General features: G+C 39.7%; 1 protein-coding gene across 2 annotated transcripts in view; it reads right to left on the reverse strand.

The window, feature by feature from the left end:
• Positions 1-2,228: 2,228 nt before the first annotated feature.
• The window catches only part of LOC100698036 (CUB and sushi domain-containing protein 1), a 414,635-nt gene continuing 398,741 nt past the window's right edge, over positions 2,229-18,122 (reverse strand). The window contains exons 71-75 of one of the 2 annotated variants that reach the window (XM_019359321.2): positions 15,526-15,638; positions 13,493-13,580; positions 13,142-13,268; positions 11,874-11,936; positions 2,229-6,164 (exon numbers count right to left, since the gene is read on the reverse strand). In XM_019359321.2, the coding sequence (XP_019214866.1) occupies positions 6,005-6,164; positions 11,874-11,936; positions 13,142-13,268; positions 13,493-13,580; positions 15,526-15,638 (551 nt within the window). In that variant the 3' untranslated portion in view covers positions 2,229-6,004. The remainder of the gene's footprint in view (positions 6,165-11,873; positions 11,937-13,141; positions 13,269-13,492; positions 13,581-15,525; positions 15,639-18,122) is intronic. The other variant, XM_019359325.2, reaches the window with a different exon arrangement.

The following is an 18,122-nucleotide window of genomic DNA, read 5'->3' on the forward strand; positions in this document are numbered from 1 at the left end:
TTTTTCTTTTGCACCTACTTCAAGTTCAGCAGCACATGATGATGGTGAGACGGCGGAGATGAAAATGTAGGTATTATGAGGCATAAAATAAAAACATTTACCATGAATGCAACTTCCTGTTAAGGACCTGCCATTTCTCAGCTTATTCCTGCCTTTCGGGAGAAGAAAAAATAAACTCTATATTTCAGTATTTATGAGCAACAGCGATGCTTTATGTTAATATGTGTTGCTGAGAATGCATCCTTTTTGTGTAACGTGTAAAGATAAGCATATGTGAGGCTCACACAGCCATGAGCTGGAAATGCCATAATTATCCTTTTGGTTAAATAGTGGAAATAAAGTAATATTCAATCCAGAGCAGGTAGTAGATTTTAGCTCTAACATCAGCACACAGCATGAGAAGCTTGTCCTCGCCAAACTGTTGAGAACAAGATGAATAGTCTTGCAAAAGAAATATAAACTATACTTAATATTTAGTTTGATTAGCATAAAAAGTGAAACAAAAAACAAGCCAGATACTTAGACTATATGTGTGTAGGTAAGACTAATATTGTTTGAGAAAAGAGATACACAACAAGGTCAAATTTCCATCTGGCAATGAATTTCCAGCAGTGATTTTTTCCCCCCAAAAGCTCATTGTGGCTTTGAGTCCCTTGTTTCATCGAGAACTGCTGACAATACCGCTTTAGAAAAAGTGAGGGACAAATCAAACTTCTCCCCAAGCTGTGAGAAGTCCTAACTGAAGAAGTAAAAATAACCTTGGCATTTTAAAATTTAGTCTGTAGTTCCTTTCTTAAATCTTGCGGCCAGCTGTCGCTGCTTTAAACAGCGAAGACTGCTGACGATACCAAATTAAGGACAAACTTTGAAACGTCCTGACATATTCTGCTAAAAAAAAAGGCCTCAAGTGAAGACAACATCGTCCAGATTTTCAAGGCATCTTGTGGCACTTATCTGTCACGTTCAGCTGAATTTCGTTCTGCTCATTTTAAAAAGGTTGAGTGATGGAGAATAGTAGCACTGCTTTTAATCCGTTCTTAAAGTCACTGTAAGCTGCCATGTGCACAGCTAAGGCTGCTTTTCTCCCCAGTGCCTTCCTTTGGCAGGGCACATGGGAGAAAAGCAGTCTTAGCTACGCCAAACAAGGATTTTTAGCCTTGTTGTAAGGTTTGACTCTATCAATTTCCGATACAGTAAATCACTGCACATGGCTTATAAATATTTCCATGTAGATAATCATCTTATCCATGTATGTTCTTAACCAATAATGTGGTTAAGAATATGAGGGTTTTTTTTAAAGAGAATCATGAGGGGTGTCTTTTTCCTCATTTTGATCTTTAACATTAATTTAACTTTAATTAGGAAGACATCATTTTAATTATCTCCAGATGTCTCTTCTTCACTTTCTACAGAACCTATTTTTGCCACAATGTTGAGGACTTTTTATTGAAATAGATCCTTTTATAAAATATTTATTGTGCTTGGCTGTAAAATAGTACTTCAACACTGTCTGCACCACTACTGTGACATTGTTAATCTAAATTTATCTTCGCGTGAATATACCCTTACTCTCAGTGTATGAATGCAAAGAGTGAAAACACTTACTGAAAGAAACAGCTGATGATGGCATTTGTAACTACCAAGCTGACTGTTGGAGAAACCTTGAAGGGTCAGCGGAGGTCAGACATTCATGCGAGGCCCCAGAAACATTATAACTTGAGAATCCTGCTGCAGTTTTGATATGTGCAGTTTGTGTTTGGCTGAACTTCTGTGGGGACAGTGAGGTTCTGCTGTGACCAAAACACCAGAATAGAGACAACGCAGAGTCTGAATTTTCTCTTTCGGGCACACAAGGAGATCAAATCTCTGCCATTAATTGTTAAAAACGAGGCCTTTTATTACGCCGGTGGAAACCTTGGAGCTGCTAATTTTCAGGCTCTATTATGCACTCTTGACTCCATAGGAACTCTCAACTGAATTAATTAAATCAATTAAAACAGAGTCACGGGGTGCACTCTAACAGTAAAAAAAGAGAGTGGAGGCTCACGAGGTGTGAGCAGATGCTCTATTTTTGTTTACAGAAATCTTGTTTATTCCTGTGAAGAGACTTTAAATATGCATCTTCTGACTTGTGGTTATTGCTATTATCTTAGCCACTACACTCGTCTGTGTATTTTTATTTTGTCTGCATCGCATTGGTGCTATTTTTGGCTGTCTGACCATGACCCTGATACTGAAGCTATAAATGACAGGCTGACAATGAGGTATAATTCCTCCATACATAATGATTATTGTTCCAGCTCGCTTCTTTTCCAGCGTTTAGGGCTGGGTGTACAGTCACATTCAATTACCGGAGCTGAAAAGCTAAACACGCCCCCTTCCTCCACATTTGCTGTTAATTTATTCTTCCTTATCTCATAACAGGTGGCTGTGACAACCTCCTCATGCTGAATGCTTTTTTAAATCCCTGTATTTAGGTTATAGTGAAAATCTACACATTTCAGTTAAATTAACCTTTGCCAGACTCACTATATGGTTTTTAGGGTATTATTATCATTATCTACTCACAATTTTATACTGTGTGAATGAATGAATAGGTGTAGATGAAAACATACATACCATGGACACGGAAAACATAAATAAAATAAAATTTTGGACAATAAAAAAAAAAATCGCGTAAGGTTAAAGCAAATTCTTGACATATAAAAACAATGACTCAATGTTACGCATGGAGTGTGCAACAGGAAACAGACATAAAGACAACGACAGGCGATAAAAGCAGTTAACATCTGTGATTTAAACCAAGTGCAGCATCTTTCGAAAAATAAAAATATTTTGAGAGGACACTGCGAGAAATAACAAGCTTGGTAAGCGACTTGAAACTACCGAATCCTTTTTGAATCCTGAAAACCGATTGACGCTAGAACAGCGTTTTGATTTAAAATAGCAGGAAATTAAGCCGACTAGGGTCGCACTCACTAAGCTTGTGTATTTGTTGCAGTGAGGTTCCAGCATTGATAAGCAGGACGTAACTTACTCTCTGCACACGAGGTATTTCTCAAACAATGGAGGGGCTCAGGGGACGATAACTATCGACAACAATAATTGTGCATGTTGTCTTCATGCTGTATCTTTTTGTCCTCTGTGATAAATTACCAATTCTCAACGCAAATAGGTTGTGCGCTCTTTAAAAAGGTGTGTTCAAACAAGATAATGTGCATCAGATATTTGATGTGTCGAAACGATGCATGACAATGTGTGTCGAAAGAGCGTTTTTAAAGAGCGTTAGAGAAACAGTCACATGTTATTCCTGAAAGCTCATACAATCTACAGCTGTAGCAGTAGAATCCTCTGAATTTGATATACTATATATCTAACACTGTAAATATTTGAGCAACACAAAGTTAAAGTACAAAATTGTACATGTAGTCCTCACATTCTCACATTGCAAATTATAAAAAACTGACAGATTTGACAGTTTAAATAAGTAGTTTTTCTCACTGAATGGGGAGTCTGAAGATAGAAACTGCTTCAAAGTCTGGTGATGTAGCACTGAATACTTCTGTATCACTGGCCAGATGGCAGCAGGATAAAGAGGCAGTGACTGGGGTGGGTATTGCCTTCTGGTCTCCTTTGAGTTCTGCACAAACGCCTCCCCAATATCACTGATTATTGGTAAAATGACTACCGGTGATGCTCTCTTGCTGCAGAGCCTTCTGGTCTCGGGCCATGTGCATCCCATATTAGTAACGTGGCACCAATGTTTCACTGGGACCAAACTGCACGTTTTAAAATCTTTTTGAAATATTGTATTTAAAGTGTTAGATATTACTAACAATATTCAGTATGAGCTTTCAGAAACAGCAAAGTTTCTAAATGGCAGGACGACATTTCCTTTCCTGCTTGGAGGTCCACAGGTAAACTATTCCCAACTTTCTGGTTGGCTAGCGTGTTGTCATGGCAACAAAATAAACAACAGTATAGCATGTGGTCACACCTTCTGCTTACAGGGAGTGTGAAATATAAATGTGTATATACAAACACTCTGTAACCCTGTATTTAATCATTTTTGTCATCTTTTTAAAGATAGAAGTTTTTGAATAAAATGCTATTTTTTAATTACTCATTTTCCAAACCCATTTCAGACCCAAAAATTATTCATTTTTTTTTCATAACCCAGTCAGAAAAACACACTAGTGCAAAATTTGTGCGGTTTATATAAAGTTTATATTTTGGGGTCCCCGGCAGCAGTGGTTTGGGAAGTCCCATGGGGCCACTGGGGTTTTGAACATATGAGTCTGTTCATCAATATCTTCACTGAAGAAAAATGCCAGAAGAGACAATAAGAGACTATTTGCCTCTGCTTCCACAGCAACATGTCCTCCTTCCAGCACGACTGACAGAGGTGTCTATCTGTCCTTTTGTTTGCGTCTGTCAGTCAAAGAATCTGTCAATCAGTTCATCTATTTCTGATTTTGTGGCTGGAGAGTATATAAAATCAGTCATTTCCTGACTGAAAGTCCCGATCAGAGCTATGAGAAGACAATTCATTTCCTGGATTTGGCTACAGCTGATTGCAGCAGTCGACGATCCTGACAGCTTATTGCCTCCAGGCTTCCACTTGTTCAGCCACCAAGCACAGAATCCTGGCTAGTTTAAGAACGAGAATCAGTTGTCTGACTCCTTGATTGTATTAGACAGGCCTCTGGAAACCAGTCCACTGCGTACACCAACCGGGCAACTCAAATGTCTGGTTTTCTGGTTTATCTCAGCTTGCCTAGTGCTACTGTGGAATATTGTATTAAGTTGACTGCATGTATTTTGTACCTTTATATAATAATATTTGAAAACGTTCAATTCACATCTAAAATAAGTCCACAGGTTCTGATACTGAACCTGGGGAAAACTTTGTTTGCACAAGCCTGATTTGGTATGTTTTAGCCTAATAAGTTGCTATCTACTGTGTGTAGACATTATTAGAAAAGGTGAAATAAGGTAAAGACAATTACAGAAACCCATAATTAACTGATAACTAAACTTTACTAACTCTGTGATTGTCCTGCTATATTGAACCCAACTCGTTCAGATCTCCAAATAGGCTAAAACATCGTCAAACTTCTCTGCAGCTTCTATTCGACCCTGGCTTGATTAGCACTTGTCCATCACAATTAGCACTAATTTCATTCCAGTGTCCAGGACTGAATGAGAGTGTTATTATGTCAGTATGTTTCGTCGGTCTTACAGCAGTCTGTGCAATCACTGTTATTTTTTGAATAGACTCTGTTAAAGTGTCATTACGTCTCAGGGTATAGTCCTGTCAAGTCCCATATAAAGGAAATCCAGAAAGAGGTATATCTACATATATGAACCATCTAATGTCTGGAGAGGGCAGAAGGGTGGATGAGTTTCCCCTGAGGTTTGAACCTCAAATGAGTCAAACCCATTCCTGGCCTGCAGCAGGGGAGTTCGTAAGGGGCGCTGGGATAGAGTAGCATGAACAACAGTTTAATTGTAGAGGGGATTTCTGAGGGCCATATGACACTGGCCATATAAAACTCTTTCTATAAGAAGGTTGTGAAAACGCACATGTCAGCCAAAACTGGACAAACATGTTCTTTCAGGGAATTTAATTAATTGTATCCTAAATCTGTGTTTTTCCCTAATGTCTGAATTACAGCATTGGATCTCCTGAACGACAGACTTTGTGTTACTTGATGACATCATTGTCTCCTCCCATGCTTATAGTTTCCAACTGATTTTCTCCCTTTTTCCTCTTTCAGACTACGGGGGGGTATTATCCTTGTTCAGGTAGGAAGTGGAGTAGAGCTGCATCACTGTGCAGATGATGCTGTACGAGGACCAGCTTGCTACACAGCGACTGCTCATGGTGACGAGTCCAAATCCTAAGTTAGTCCTTTCGTTTTTGTTTGGTTAAACCACACTGCAGACTACAGCAATGGATGCTGGACCGAACCACTGTATGGGCAGTGGCATGATAGCTGGACTATACCACAGTGCAGACGGTATTGAGTGTGGTATCAAATCGAACTGCCTTAGCCTCAGTGGGTTTCATGTTGGTGTCATACATTGGATTTTCAAATGATGCCTGACCATTGGAGCTCTCGTGGCCAACATAGCCATTGAACTGGACCTTTGGACGTGTCCTAAAAGAGAAAAGAAAAATGCCATTGCATGAGTTACACAGAGCTACTTTTTTAAACTTTATTAAATGGTCAGGAACAAAAAATACACTACAACCGAAAGTGGACGGGAACTGAAACACAAATGGAAAAGTAAACCATGCAGTAAAACAGTACAACAGTCATATTTTCAATCCAGGAAGAATTTACACAGGCCTGTGAAACTGTTTTCCTAAGCACACAGACTGTCCAACATTTAGAACAAAAAACAATCAAACCAGCCATCAGTTACTGAGCCTCAAGGTTTAGTGACTGACACACTATGGTATTCTAGCAGCCTAGTAGTAGTAGTGAACTGAACCAGAGCCAAAAACACTAGAGAATATTTGATAACATCTATCAGGTGGCTCTGCTTGTGCTGGATTTCATACACAAACTGGTACACAATGGGAGTGCTCTCTGTCACTTGCCCTTTTGAACACATATTTAAAATATTCTCTGAAAGCACTTGTTAATATTTAACTCACATTTAAGCTTAGATTTTAGTTTTTATATACAAATATTTACAGTTCTACAAAAAAAACACATTTTTAGCCTTTAAGTTCAGATACATCCATCAGCAATAACTCTGTCACTGTTTGTCTTCTGGCTCAACCTGAACAAACTCTTATATTTGCTGAAAACAAATATATACATTGATGTTTTACAGAAAGGTACATAGAAGCCCTGAGCCAATTTAAAATGCATGAATATAGCAGGAAGTAAATAAATTATGTTTCATTATGGCTGCTCCCCCTGGTGGAAACATGAGATATTATAATTGTTTTTCCCTACATACTACTTAGGGGCGCTACCACTTGGGGCTGCACTGACTACATTGCTCGCAGGGGATCTCATTATGGCCACAGACCAGCGGGGGACCAGCCAAGGATCGGACAAAGATCCACCATGCTCTTTTCATGGACTAGCCGGCCATTCAAGTGTCTGTGGTATGTATCTGAATGCATTTTATATTTGAATTTTAAAAGAAACACTTTGTGCAAAGTAGCAGCTCTTCTCTGAAGTCAAGGTGATAATGCTTACCTTTACCTTTAGCTGTTAAAAAAAAACAACTATTGCTGTATTTATTCATTTTTATGCCCTACTGAGGATTTTAACTTCAAAAAGCACAGAAAAGAAAACAATTAATGGACAGCAGAATGGCCGAATTTCACTAGTTAACACTAGAAGTCCCAGAGAAGAGCCATTTGGCTTTTCTACCTATAAAACCCACCGTCGAGCCAAATGGCTGGTAGGCTTTTAGCTAATATCCTTAATCACCTGTGAACAGCTGCTTTTGTTATGTAAATAAGGTGGGGCCATGCTGAACCACTTGGAGTGGTTAGTTTCCTGAGCCACAAGGAAACTTGTGTTTCAGTTTGCCTTAGGGAGAAATCAGCACACATGGGTGTATTTCCTTTGTTGCTGAGATTTATTGATAAAACAGTACAAAAAAAACAAAAATAAAAAAACAACCATTTGTACACATATTTACAAATAACAATAAAAAGTGAGTGAGTACATTTCAACATTTTCAGCAATCACTCACAATCCTGGCACTGCTATGGTATCTGTAGTCTGCATTTACCACATGTGTATCTGTAGCAGTGAACACATCGCACAGTGGCATGATTGTTCTTGCATTTGTGTTTGACCTGACACGTGGCTCTTTTTGCAGGGCTAGGTGTGGAGGGTTGTGTCCGAAGCAACTGTTCTTTTCTTGCCGTCTTCCCAGCCATATGAGAGTTAGCCAACTCTCTTGCAAACTCCACCAGGAAGTCCACCCGTCTTTCCTGCGTCCTGGTGCATGCTTGATACAGCACATGTGCATTCAGTGCTGCCATGTCAATCATGTTATAGAACACGACAACTGGCCAGCGCCGTGTTCCTCTGCGGACCGTGTACTCCCGCACCATCTGGTCCATCACATCCACGCCACACTTTGTAGTGTTGTAAAGGGTGACAGTGCTTGGCTTCCTTTTGGTGGTGTTATCAGTCTGAACCACGCTGTGCATGCTGCTAAGAATATAGACTGTCTTCTTCCGTTTGGCCGCATACGCCGTCAGCGTGGCAGCAGTGGTTGAAAATACCTAAGAAATAAGATAAATTGTTATTTCCATAGCACTTTTACACACAATGAAACACATAAACATAGAACCACAAAAGACCTGCAGCCTACCTGAGTGGTGAATTCATTGCGATCTGTGTATCTAGCGGATTGAGGAATTTCCCGGCGAATCTTGTTGACTGTGCCGAGGATGGTGGTTTTCCGTCTAAGAAGTTTTTGCGCAAGTGAAAGCGATGTGAAGAAATTGTCCGTGGTAACATTTCTGCCCTTGTCTAGGAATGGTTCCATCAGCCTCATCACTACATTTTCAGACAGTCTCTCCCCACTGGGACGATTGGGGTCCTTGCCAAGATATGTGAGGACATTGCAAATGTACTTGGATTTTAGGTCGCAGGCCACCCAAAACTTGATCCCAAACTTGTCAGGTTTACTTGCAATATACTGCAGGAAACAGCACCGAGTCTTTGATGGGAAGAGCTGTTCATCAACGGTGATATGTAGACCAGGGTTGTAGCACGTGATGCAGTTGGTGACATGATCCCCACACACTGGAAACTGCAGCGAACTTATCAGTCTTTGCTCGATCACTGAGGGTGGACCTGTCATCAAAGCGTAGGTGTTGCATGATGTCTTGGAAGCGGTTACGCGGCATAGTTCCAATGATCTGTGGGTTTCCCAGGTTTGCTGACCAGCAGTCACGTAGTGATGGAACCCTAGTAACCCCCCGCAAGATCAAGATCTTTGATCAAGATCAAGATCAAAGACTCGGTGCTGTTTCCTGCAGTATATTGCAAGTAAACCTGACAAGTTTGGGATCAAGTTTTGGGTGGCCTGCGACCTAAAATCCAAGTACATTTGCAATGTCCTCACATATCTTGGCAAGGACCCCAATCGTCCCAGTGGGGAGAGACTGTCTGAAAATGTAGTGATGAGGCTGATGGAACCATTCCTAGACAAGGGCAGAAATGTTACCACGGACAATTTCTTCACATCGCTTTCACTTGCGCAAAAACTTCTTAGACGGAAAACCACCATCCTCGGCACAGTCAACAAGATTCGCCGGGAAATTCCTCAATCCGCTAGATACTCAGATCGCAATGAATTCACCACTCAGGTAGGCTGCAGGTCTTTTGTGGTTCTATGTTTATGTGTTTCATTGTGTGTAAAAGTGCTATGGAAACTGCTGCCACGCTGACGGCGTATGCGGCCAAACGGAAGAAGACAGTCTATATTCTTAGCAGCATGCACAGCGTGGTTCAGACTGATAACACCACCAAAAGAAAGCCAAACACTGTCGCCCTTTACAACACCACAAAGTGTGGCGTGGATGTGATGGACCAGATGGTGCGGGAGTACACGGTCCTATAACATGATTGACATGGCAGCACTGAATGCACATGTGCTGTATCAAGCATGCACCGGGACGCAGGAAAGACGGGTGGGCTTCCTGGTGGAGTTTGCAAGAGAGTTGGCTAACTCTCATATGGCTGGGAAGACGGCAAGAAAAGAACAGTTGCTTCGGACACAACCCTCCACACCTAGCTCTGCAAAAAGAGCCACGTGTCAGGTCAAACACAAATGCAAGAACAATCATGCCACTGTGCGATGTGTTCACTGCTACAGATACACATGTGCTAAATGCAGATTACAGATACCATGGCAGTGCCAGGATTGTGAGTGACTGAAATGTAGTCACTCACTTTTTATTATTATCTGTAAATATGTGTACAAATGGTTGTTTTTGTAGAAATATTTTTTGGTTTTTTTGTACTGTTTTTATCAATAAATCTTTTGGAGATTTATTTTCCTGGATGATTGAGAATGCATCAAGACGAACACAAAATGAAGTTCACAGCTTTTAGCAGTTCCCCCTCCCCACACACAAACAAAGAGGCAGTTTGCAGTTAGAAATCCGCAATCATTCACACACCCCCACTCCCCTCCACAATTCTCAGGTAACGACCCAATTTACATATGAATTGATGCTAACAGACTAGCCAAGTTAGCTTCCACTTGGCTGACAGAGGGTTAGAAAAGCCTGGGACTTCTAGTGTTAAGAGAAAGTCATCTAAGTGTAATGGTTAAGAATTAACTTTTTATTTACCATATTTATTTTTGCCACACATAGCTGTGAAATGAAATTGAAAAGAAAAAAGAAATGACCCCTCTCTGTCATGTCGGCTGGCTTGTTATGCATGTTGGTTTGCAACTTCACCCTTAAGGTTAAAGGAGCAAACTTTGTAATAGGAATTTTCTAGTAAAAATCTACAAATTGCAGTGAAAATTTATGGCAGGAATGAGAGCATGTGCCATAACACTCTGGTTTGAGTAGTTTGGCCGCCCAGTGCCCATCCACTGCTCTTATATGAGCATATCAGCATGCAAACTGCCATCATCCAATAGCACCGGTTCAAAATATGCAAATGTATTATTACTCAGCCTGCTTGAATTTTTTTTTTTGGAGAAAGTTACTGCAGGGGTTCAAACGGATATACTATATGACAACCTCCCTCTAATTTGACTGTTTGTCGCCGATTAAATTTTTGGATAATCAGGTCCTATAATCCAGTTAGATGTAATCACTTACTCCCAAGACCCTGTGGAACTATTAGCAGGGAGGAGCGCTGCAGCAAAAACGCTGTTTGACTCTGACCTCATTAAGAGTGTATGTACGTGTGTGTGCGCACGGGTAGAAATCCAACCCTGGGGAACCACTAAGCCTACCCTACATGCTCAACCCATTACTTTACAAAACTGCACACAGTAACACACACTGCAGACCTCCCTGTGTGGCAGTAGCTTAAATTGCTGCACTGGTCATGGCTGTAGGTGCAATAGTTTAATTTTATTGGTAGAATGAAAAATGGCAACCATAATTGCTTTGACAGTATTATAGATACTGTGCAGACATATGGGCCAGAGCAAGAAAACTGTAGTGTCACCCGCTCACACCTTAGTTTTAGTGCATAAGCTAGTAGTATAAGCTACTACCGTACATTCTCTGTACTGTACATTATCTTCTGTTGGCTTGCCATTATGTCGGCTAGGCATTATGATAGGCTCGCCACGCTAACGTTCCCATCCTGCTGCCGTTTTAGTGAAGATTAATTTTTTTTCCCCGATATAGGTAATAAAAGACAAGCAATTTTAAAAAGCAAACGGTTCACCTGCTTTGATCGACCCATTTCTATCAGGTCAAATACTGCACTTCTTCTTGATGACATCATGCTGACAGAAGGATGACAATGAGATCAAAGACAAAATAAAATGCCCTTTTTTACAAACTTTAAATGACTGCTGTTTTAACAAAGTAGGGCTGCACTACTTTTAAAAAAAAAACCTAAACATTTCTTTGTTTTTTTGGAAGGGAGAATAGTGAATAAGGGGAGTCCTGTTATTCCAATAACTTCTGAAGTGAAACTTATTTTGGTTCTAATTGATTTAGTTTTCAATTTATTTCCCTCACTTCAGAACAACATTTTGGGGTAACTGTGCAGCCTTACTAAACAGCACAAAGAAAAGTCTGAAAACTAAAAACAACAGATGAGAAGTTTGACGGAGGATGTGGCGGCGGGCGGAGGTCTGGTTGTTGTTTGAACCAGATGGATGACAGGTGCCAGTCTTACCTGCCGCCAGGCCCCCAGGTATCTTTTGGTCTCTCATTGTCATCTGTGTCAGCAGACAATGTCCTGCATACAACCATCAGCTTTAATATACATCAACCAGCATTGCACATTGCTAACTGGCAATCAGGTTGTATAACAAATGTGATGCAATGATAGAGTTACTAGGCTAGAAGACTAATGAGTGCATATTATGCAAAATGTGCTGTTTGTCTGTGCAAATCTGCATGACCCTGTGCACATCCGTTGGCATACGAGCCTTCACAGAATGTTAACTAAAGCATAGCAAAATACATGCAACTATTGTGCAAGCTAAAATAGGTCTAAATAGACTCTACAAGGCTCATTGCATACTAAAAGCTGTAGCACAGAGCTACCATAAATGACAAGCCAACAGATTAATGTGTGTTAGCGTCCATAGTCTAGCTGCAAAAGATGACTTTGTAAAACTTTGACTGATTACGGCAATGTCCTCAAACTGTAAAATCTCACACAAGTCTTAAAGAGAAAACATCGTGATGACATTTTACCCTCAGTATAGTCCTGAATTATCTGGCATCTTAAGTCACTGTAAGCCTGCTGTGAACTTTCTAGGAACAATAATTAATATCTAAGGTCAATCAGATTTAACCCACATGGGCTTAGAGTTGAAGAGCTATAATTACATTTTTCAAACGTCTGTAAACCTGTCTGCGCTAAAATGTATCAAACTGCCACCTTCTCAACTCAATTAGGGACAAAGAACGCACAAACGGATTGCTTTCAAAATTGTATAATTAATCTCTTTAGGACTGGTTGTACTTTGTGAGTCTTAAAAGATGCATGGTTAAGTTTTGGTGTCAGACCATTTAGAATGAGAAGTATGGAAGTGGAACCAAGAGAGTCCCTAATTCAATATGTCATGCCTTTGCAGGCATCTTTGTAACTGACAGACATGATGTAAATACACCAAATAGCTAACTGCATTAGCTGAATGAAAGAACTAAATCACTGGATCAATGAAACCCTTATAATTCATTTGAAAATGATCATCTTTAAATAATTGAAAGCAGATTTTATCAGGTGAACATCTTGAACATTAAATGATTAGATGCTCTTCACATATTCATTATAAGCATCAAAACAAAATATAAAATTTCACTGACATTAGTTACTAAGTTATTACTTATTGCCTTTTTTTATAACAGAGATTGAAGAAAAGCCTCCTTTGTATTCTACTCTGCTGCTTGTCTGTTTTTCCTTGAAGGACTGATGTTGAGGATATAGCTTACCTGTGCTTGTAGAGGTAGAAGGCAAATCCGGAGAGGATGAGGGCAAAGAAAGGAACTAAGATGGCTGCTGCCACAGAGCTGCTGTTTGTGTAAGGGTTTGATGGGTCCATCGGCATGGTTACAGGGCCTAGGGACAAAGACACAGATAAACCAACACATGCATAAACTCCTGCACACAGACACATCTTTGTGCATGGTTAAAAGAAGCTTTCTGCATTGTTAGTTTCTCTCCCGTGTCTATTTAGGCTGAAGCAACATTTATTTTATATGATTTAACTGATAAAAAGACCTCATTAATATTAAATGCTTCCATAATGTTAATACTGATGGTGACATTACGAAAAAGCCCACCTTGTCTTGTCAGATAGAACTTGCCAAAATCTTTACTGTGAATATGGCCCTGGTAGACAAACGTCTTCTGGTCCGATTCAGCAGTAACCTGAAAAACAGAAGTACAATTTAATAGGAACTTACAGTACTGTAAAGTATACTGTTAATGTAATATACAGTATACTGCATGCAGCCACAATTTGCATGATCAGTTATTTAAAGTGTTGTTTTTATAAAATGCATTAATGCACTAAATTCAATAAACTGTTTCATGTTAGGTATACTTTTGATGTACTACCCTTGGCAGTATAATGGTTCAGTATTTAACACTATCTTCTCACAGCAAGAAATTTATGGGTTTGAATCTGGTGGTGAAAATTCTTCTCTATAAATCTGGCCAAAGTGGTGACTTGAACACATTTATCTACGTGTAAACCCTTCATGCAATTTTGTTACATAAGCACAATGTCCTGAAAAAAAGTGGTTGCTCCTCTTCTTCCTGTTCAAAGGGAGTTTTTCCTTCCCACTCTCGCCAGCTGCTAGCACAAAGTGAGCTGTTTGATTCTTGAGGATTTTCTCTCTATTACTGTAAGTTCTTTACCTTATAACACAATGGCATGACTGTTGCTGTGATTTGATGCTATATAAATAAAACTAAATTGAATTGAACTGAAGCTTGTTTATTTCTGGAGTTCCTCCATGTACTCCAGCTTCCTTCCTCAGTCCAAAGTGTTGCCAGTAGCTTAACTGGCAATTCTAAATTTGCTGTAGGTGTGAATGTGAGAGTGTGTGTCTTTGTTAGCCCTGTGATGGAGTGGCACCTGTCCCGGGTGCTTCTTTGACAGGTGAGACAGGCTGAAGCCCTCCTGCAACCTGAAAATGGGTTGATGGATGAATACCACATCCTCTACACTGTGCTCCATATCCCGCTCTCTATCGACCCCCTTTGCTCCACTGTTCATCTAGTTCAGAATTTGAGGACTGCTTTATTCCGAGATCAACAATCAAAATTTCATCTTCTGACTGTAAGATTGTCTTTTTCGGGAATCGGAATCTCACCGAGCCACGCCATCACTTTCTTTCATTTGCATCCAGATTAGCTGTCTGTCTGTGTGTCCATCATTCCTTCCTTCATTCTTTCTGACACTATTTTCCTTCATGTGTGTCTACAACAGTCTTTTACAGTTCCTACACACAGTTACTCAGTTTTTCACTTCTCCTCTCTGTCAACATGTCAAACATGACCAGCTGTCTGTCCAATTTCTCAGAGATACAATATGTAGACCAAAAAAGTCCCAGCTTTGAATATCAATTTTGAGGCTGCATATTTCTTCACATTTGCATCACATAATGAGGAAATGGGCTTTTTTTTCATTATTTGTCTGGTTTTCTTAATCAAAGCAGTTGGAAACTAATGTATACAACGCTACGTGTCAAAAAGAAATTTGGGATACATGGAGAAAATGTGGAATAATTATTGAATAACTCAGCTCCAGATTTGTGATCCTGTGGAGAGTTACATGCTGGAACAATATCGTGTTGAGGATATTAACTTCTGGAGTTATACACATGCCTGGGCATCTCATGGTGACAACAAGCCGTGTCCAAATTCACTCCCACACTGACTGATTCATTCCTGCCTGTATGACAGACAGGCAGCTGTTTACTGAGCAGTAAAGTGACACCATCATTTTGTGAAGCATTGCACAAAGTCAGTTTCCACAATTATAAATGCAAGGATTTGTTCTGAAATATGCTATAATGGGTAGTACAGGCACTCCTCTTAAAATGCCCAGCTGGGAGTGCTTAAGAGTGCTTTAGACGCACAGATTTTTTTCAGCTCCGATGCTTTGGTTGCTATGATACGGAATATCCACAAAAAGAAATGTGTTGCCAGTACCTGACTCTAGATGACTGATGCTTACTTGGTGGATTCAGAACAACAAAATCTTTATATCTGTATTATTATATTATATATATCCATATCACAATGCACCTCTTTGACAAGAAGCAAAAAATGTTTGATACGGGAAAAGAAGAGGAAGTTTTCTTACATATCCATCCATGGCCCAGTTGTCATTTTTAAACTTGCTGTAGTAGTGCTCTGTTGGCCCTTTCACCTGGTAGACCTTCAATAGCAGCTGGTTTTCCTCTGACTTGTAGGTACCTGGATAGAGATAGAGAACTGTTAAATATACAGATAACTTGATTAGTGCCTTGTTGTTTTTTGTTAGCGGTTCGAACATTCGAAAGCGGTTATAACGGTAAAGAGAAAGACACCGAGGCAAAGGTGCAACTGGAAATTGAGAAGTGAAAAGACTGACAGAAAAGTTGATAGGCAAACAGGAAGAAGAAGACACTTTGACACTTTTTAATGATCATACTCTATTTTCTTCACCAGGCACATGACACATTACGAAGGAAAAAGTGACATTTACCCTTCAGCTACATGTCTCTACTTGGTTAACTACACAACACAAAACTGATGCTGTTTAATATGACAAGTCCATATAAGTGAGACATCAGAAATCTAAGATATAGTTACTCGACTGGCTGACAGTTAAATTCCACTGTAAGGAGCTTCTTGGTTTTTTTTTTACCAACTAGTAATTTTTTTAACACATAAATCTACGGTTCATATAAATTAAACAGAGCAGTGTGTTAGGGTCCCTGGGTCGTCGACCCAGTGTTTTCTGTTTTTGGTTCTTTGATTTTGTTATTTCATTATATTCGAGCTTGGCTTTATGGGTTTTTGGATTATTCTTAGTATAGGTTCTCTGGGTGGGGTTTTGTTAGAGTTTTAGTGTTCTGGTTTTCTGTCTGTGATCCATAGTTGCTGTCTCCCCTGTCTGCTGTATCCCCATGTCCAGTCAGTGTCTGTGTCTGCCCTGGTCCCACGTCTCTGTTCCCTTTGTTGTAGTGCCCGCCTGTGAGTCTGTCATGTTTCCTGTTTTACTTTGAAAGTCCGTGTCTGATGTTAATGTATCTGGTTTTGCTTCCCCTTGTCTCGTTAGGCCTGATTTGAACCAGCTGTGTTTCCCTCCTGTTACCCATTCCCTGATTGCTCCCTCTGTGTATTTAAGCCCTGTGTTTCTCTGTGTCCATGTCGCGATCTACTGTTTATTATGCTGTGTTCTGTCTGCTTGCCTGAGTTTACGTTTGAAGTCTCAGTTCTGGTACCTTTTTTGAGTTCAGCATTAAAGCTGTTTTTTTGAGTTTACTTTGTGCCTCCGAGCGTCTGCACTTTTGGGTCCACGATTCCTGTCTGCACACAGCCCTCACATAACACAGTGTTTATAAAAATGTGCAATATAAAGGAACGTGCCAGATTTAGCATAGATACCAATGATGCTTTGCTAATATTGTGCAAGAAAATCAGATCTTTAATAACCTGCTGTGTATTTGCACCTATAGCTGTGCTGCTTCTGTGATATTTACACTACATTTAATATATGCAAATGTTACCTCACTGACAACAAAGTCAGTGCTATAACAAAGTTCAGACCTTCACATCGTATAAAATCAAGTATTTTTAACTTTTTTCTATATTTGATGATCTTGTTTCACTCTGTATTTCTTTATATTTTGCTGGGAAAATGGGTCCAATGTAAACATAATTGGAAATAATAGGCAAAAAAGGGAGACAAAAACTTAAGAGCGTGATAATTACTATTTGGTATGACCAGCTTTATTCTTCAACACAGCCAGGAATAGTTCTCCAAGTTTCTTAAAAGACATTCCAAAGGTCTTCTTTGGATGTTGGCTGCCTTTTGTTCCATTCTCTGTAAAGATGATCCCACACTGCTTCAATAGGTCCGGGGTTTGAGGAAGACAATCCATGACTCAGTGTTCCATTGTGGGGTTTTTTAATGCAAGTATGCTTTTACTATATTGGAAGTGTGAGTGGGATCACTGTTATGATGAAAAATTAAGCTCTTGCCAATCAGTGGCTTTCCAGGCGTTACTGCATGGTCGATTCTTGACAGGCATACTTCCACGAAACCATTTCTGATCCACTGAACGGCCGTATGTATCTCTCAGGTCCTGTGTCAGGGTTTTGCTCTATTTTTTCCTATTCCTTAAGAACATGACTTTCAAATAATGTTCATCTGCTGTAGACAATTTATTTGGTCCTTCTTTCTTCTTTTGTCCTCTGTTTGTCCTGGTTCCTTGTTGTTTTAAGGACATACTGTACACCATGTTGAGATCTGCCAAATTTGTGGCAGCAGCTCTTTGGGAATCACCTTGTTATTGCAAAAATACTATTTTATGCCAGTTGAACTGTGTTACTTTTTGTTATTTTTCACAGTTTCAACTAAAGAAAAGGGAACAAATTATGTGTTTTTGCAACAGGCTGCTAGTAACAAAGTGTCTAAAGATGCAATTTAAAAAGGACTATTTGCCACATTTTCTGTTATATGTTTATAAAACTGTGGTTTATCCCTTAAGTAATGTGCCTCCTTTGTGCTTGAATGAATTGTCAGCCAGTCCTAAGCGACTTTTAAATAAATAAATAAATAAACATTCTTCTGGAATGGTCAGGTGAAAGACCATTATAAAAACGCGAGGTCAGGCTCCTTGGAAGCAAAATAAAAAGAAATAAGGGGTGGCTCAAGACTAGGGTTGCCAACTCCCTGAAAAATAAATAAGG

Source organism: Oreochromis niloticus, linkage group LG1, assembly GCF_001858045.2.
Source record: "Oreochromis niloticus isolate F11D_XX linkage group LG1, O_niloticus_UMD_NMBU, whole genome shotgun sequence".
In the NCBI taxonomy this organism is placed as follows: domain Eukaryota; kingdom Metazoa; phylum Chordata; class Actinopteri; order Cichliformes; family Cichlidae; genus Oreochromis; species Oreochromis niloticus.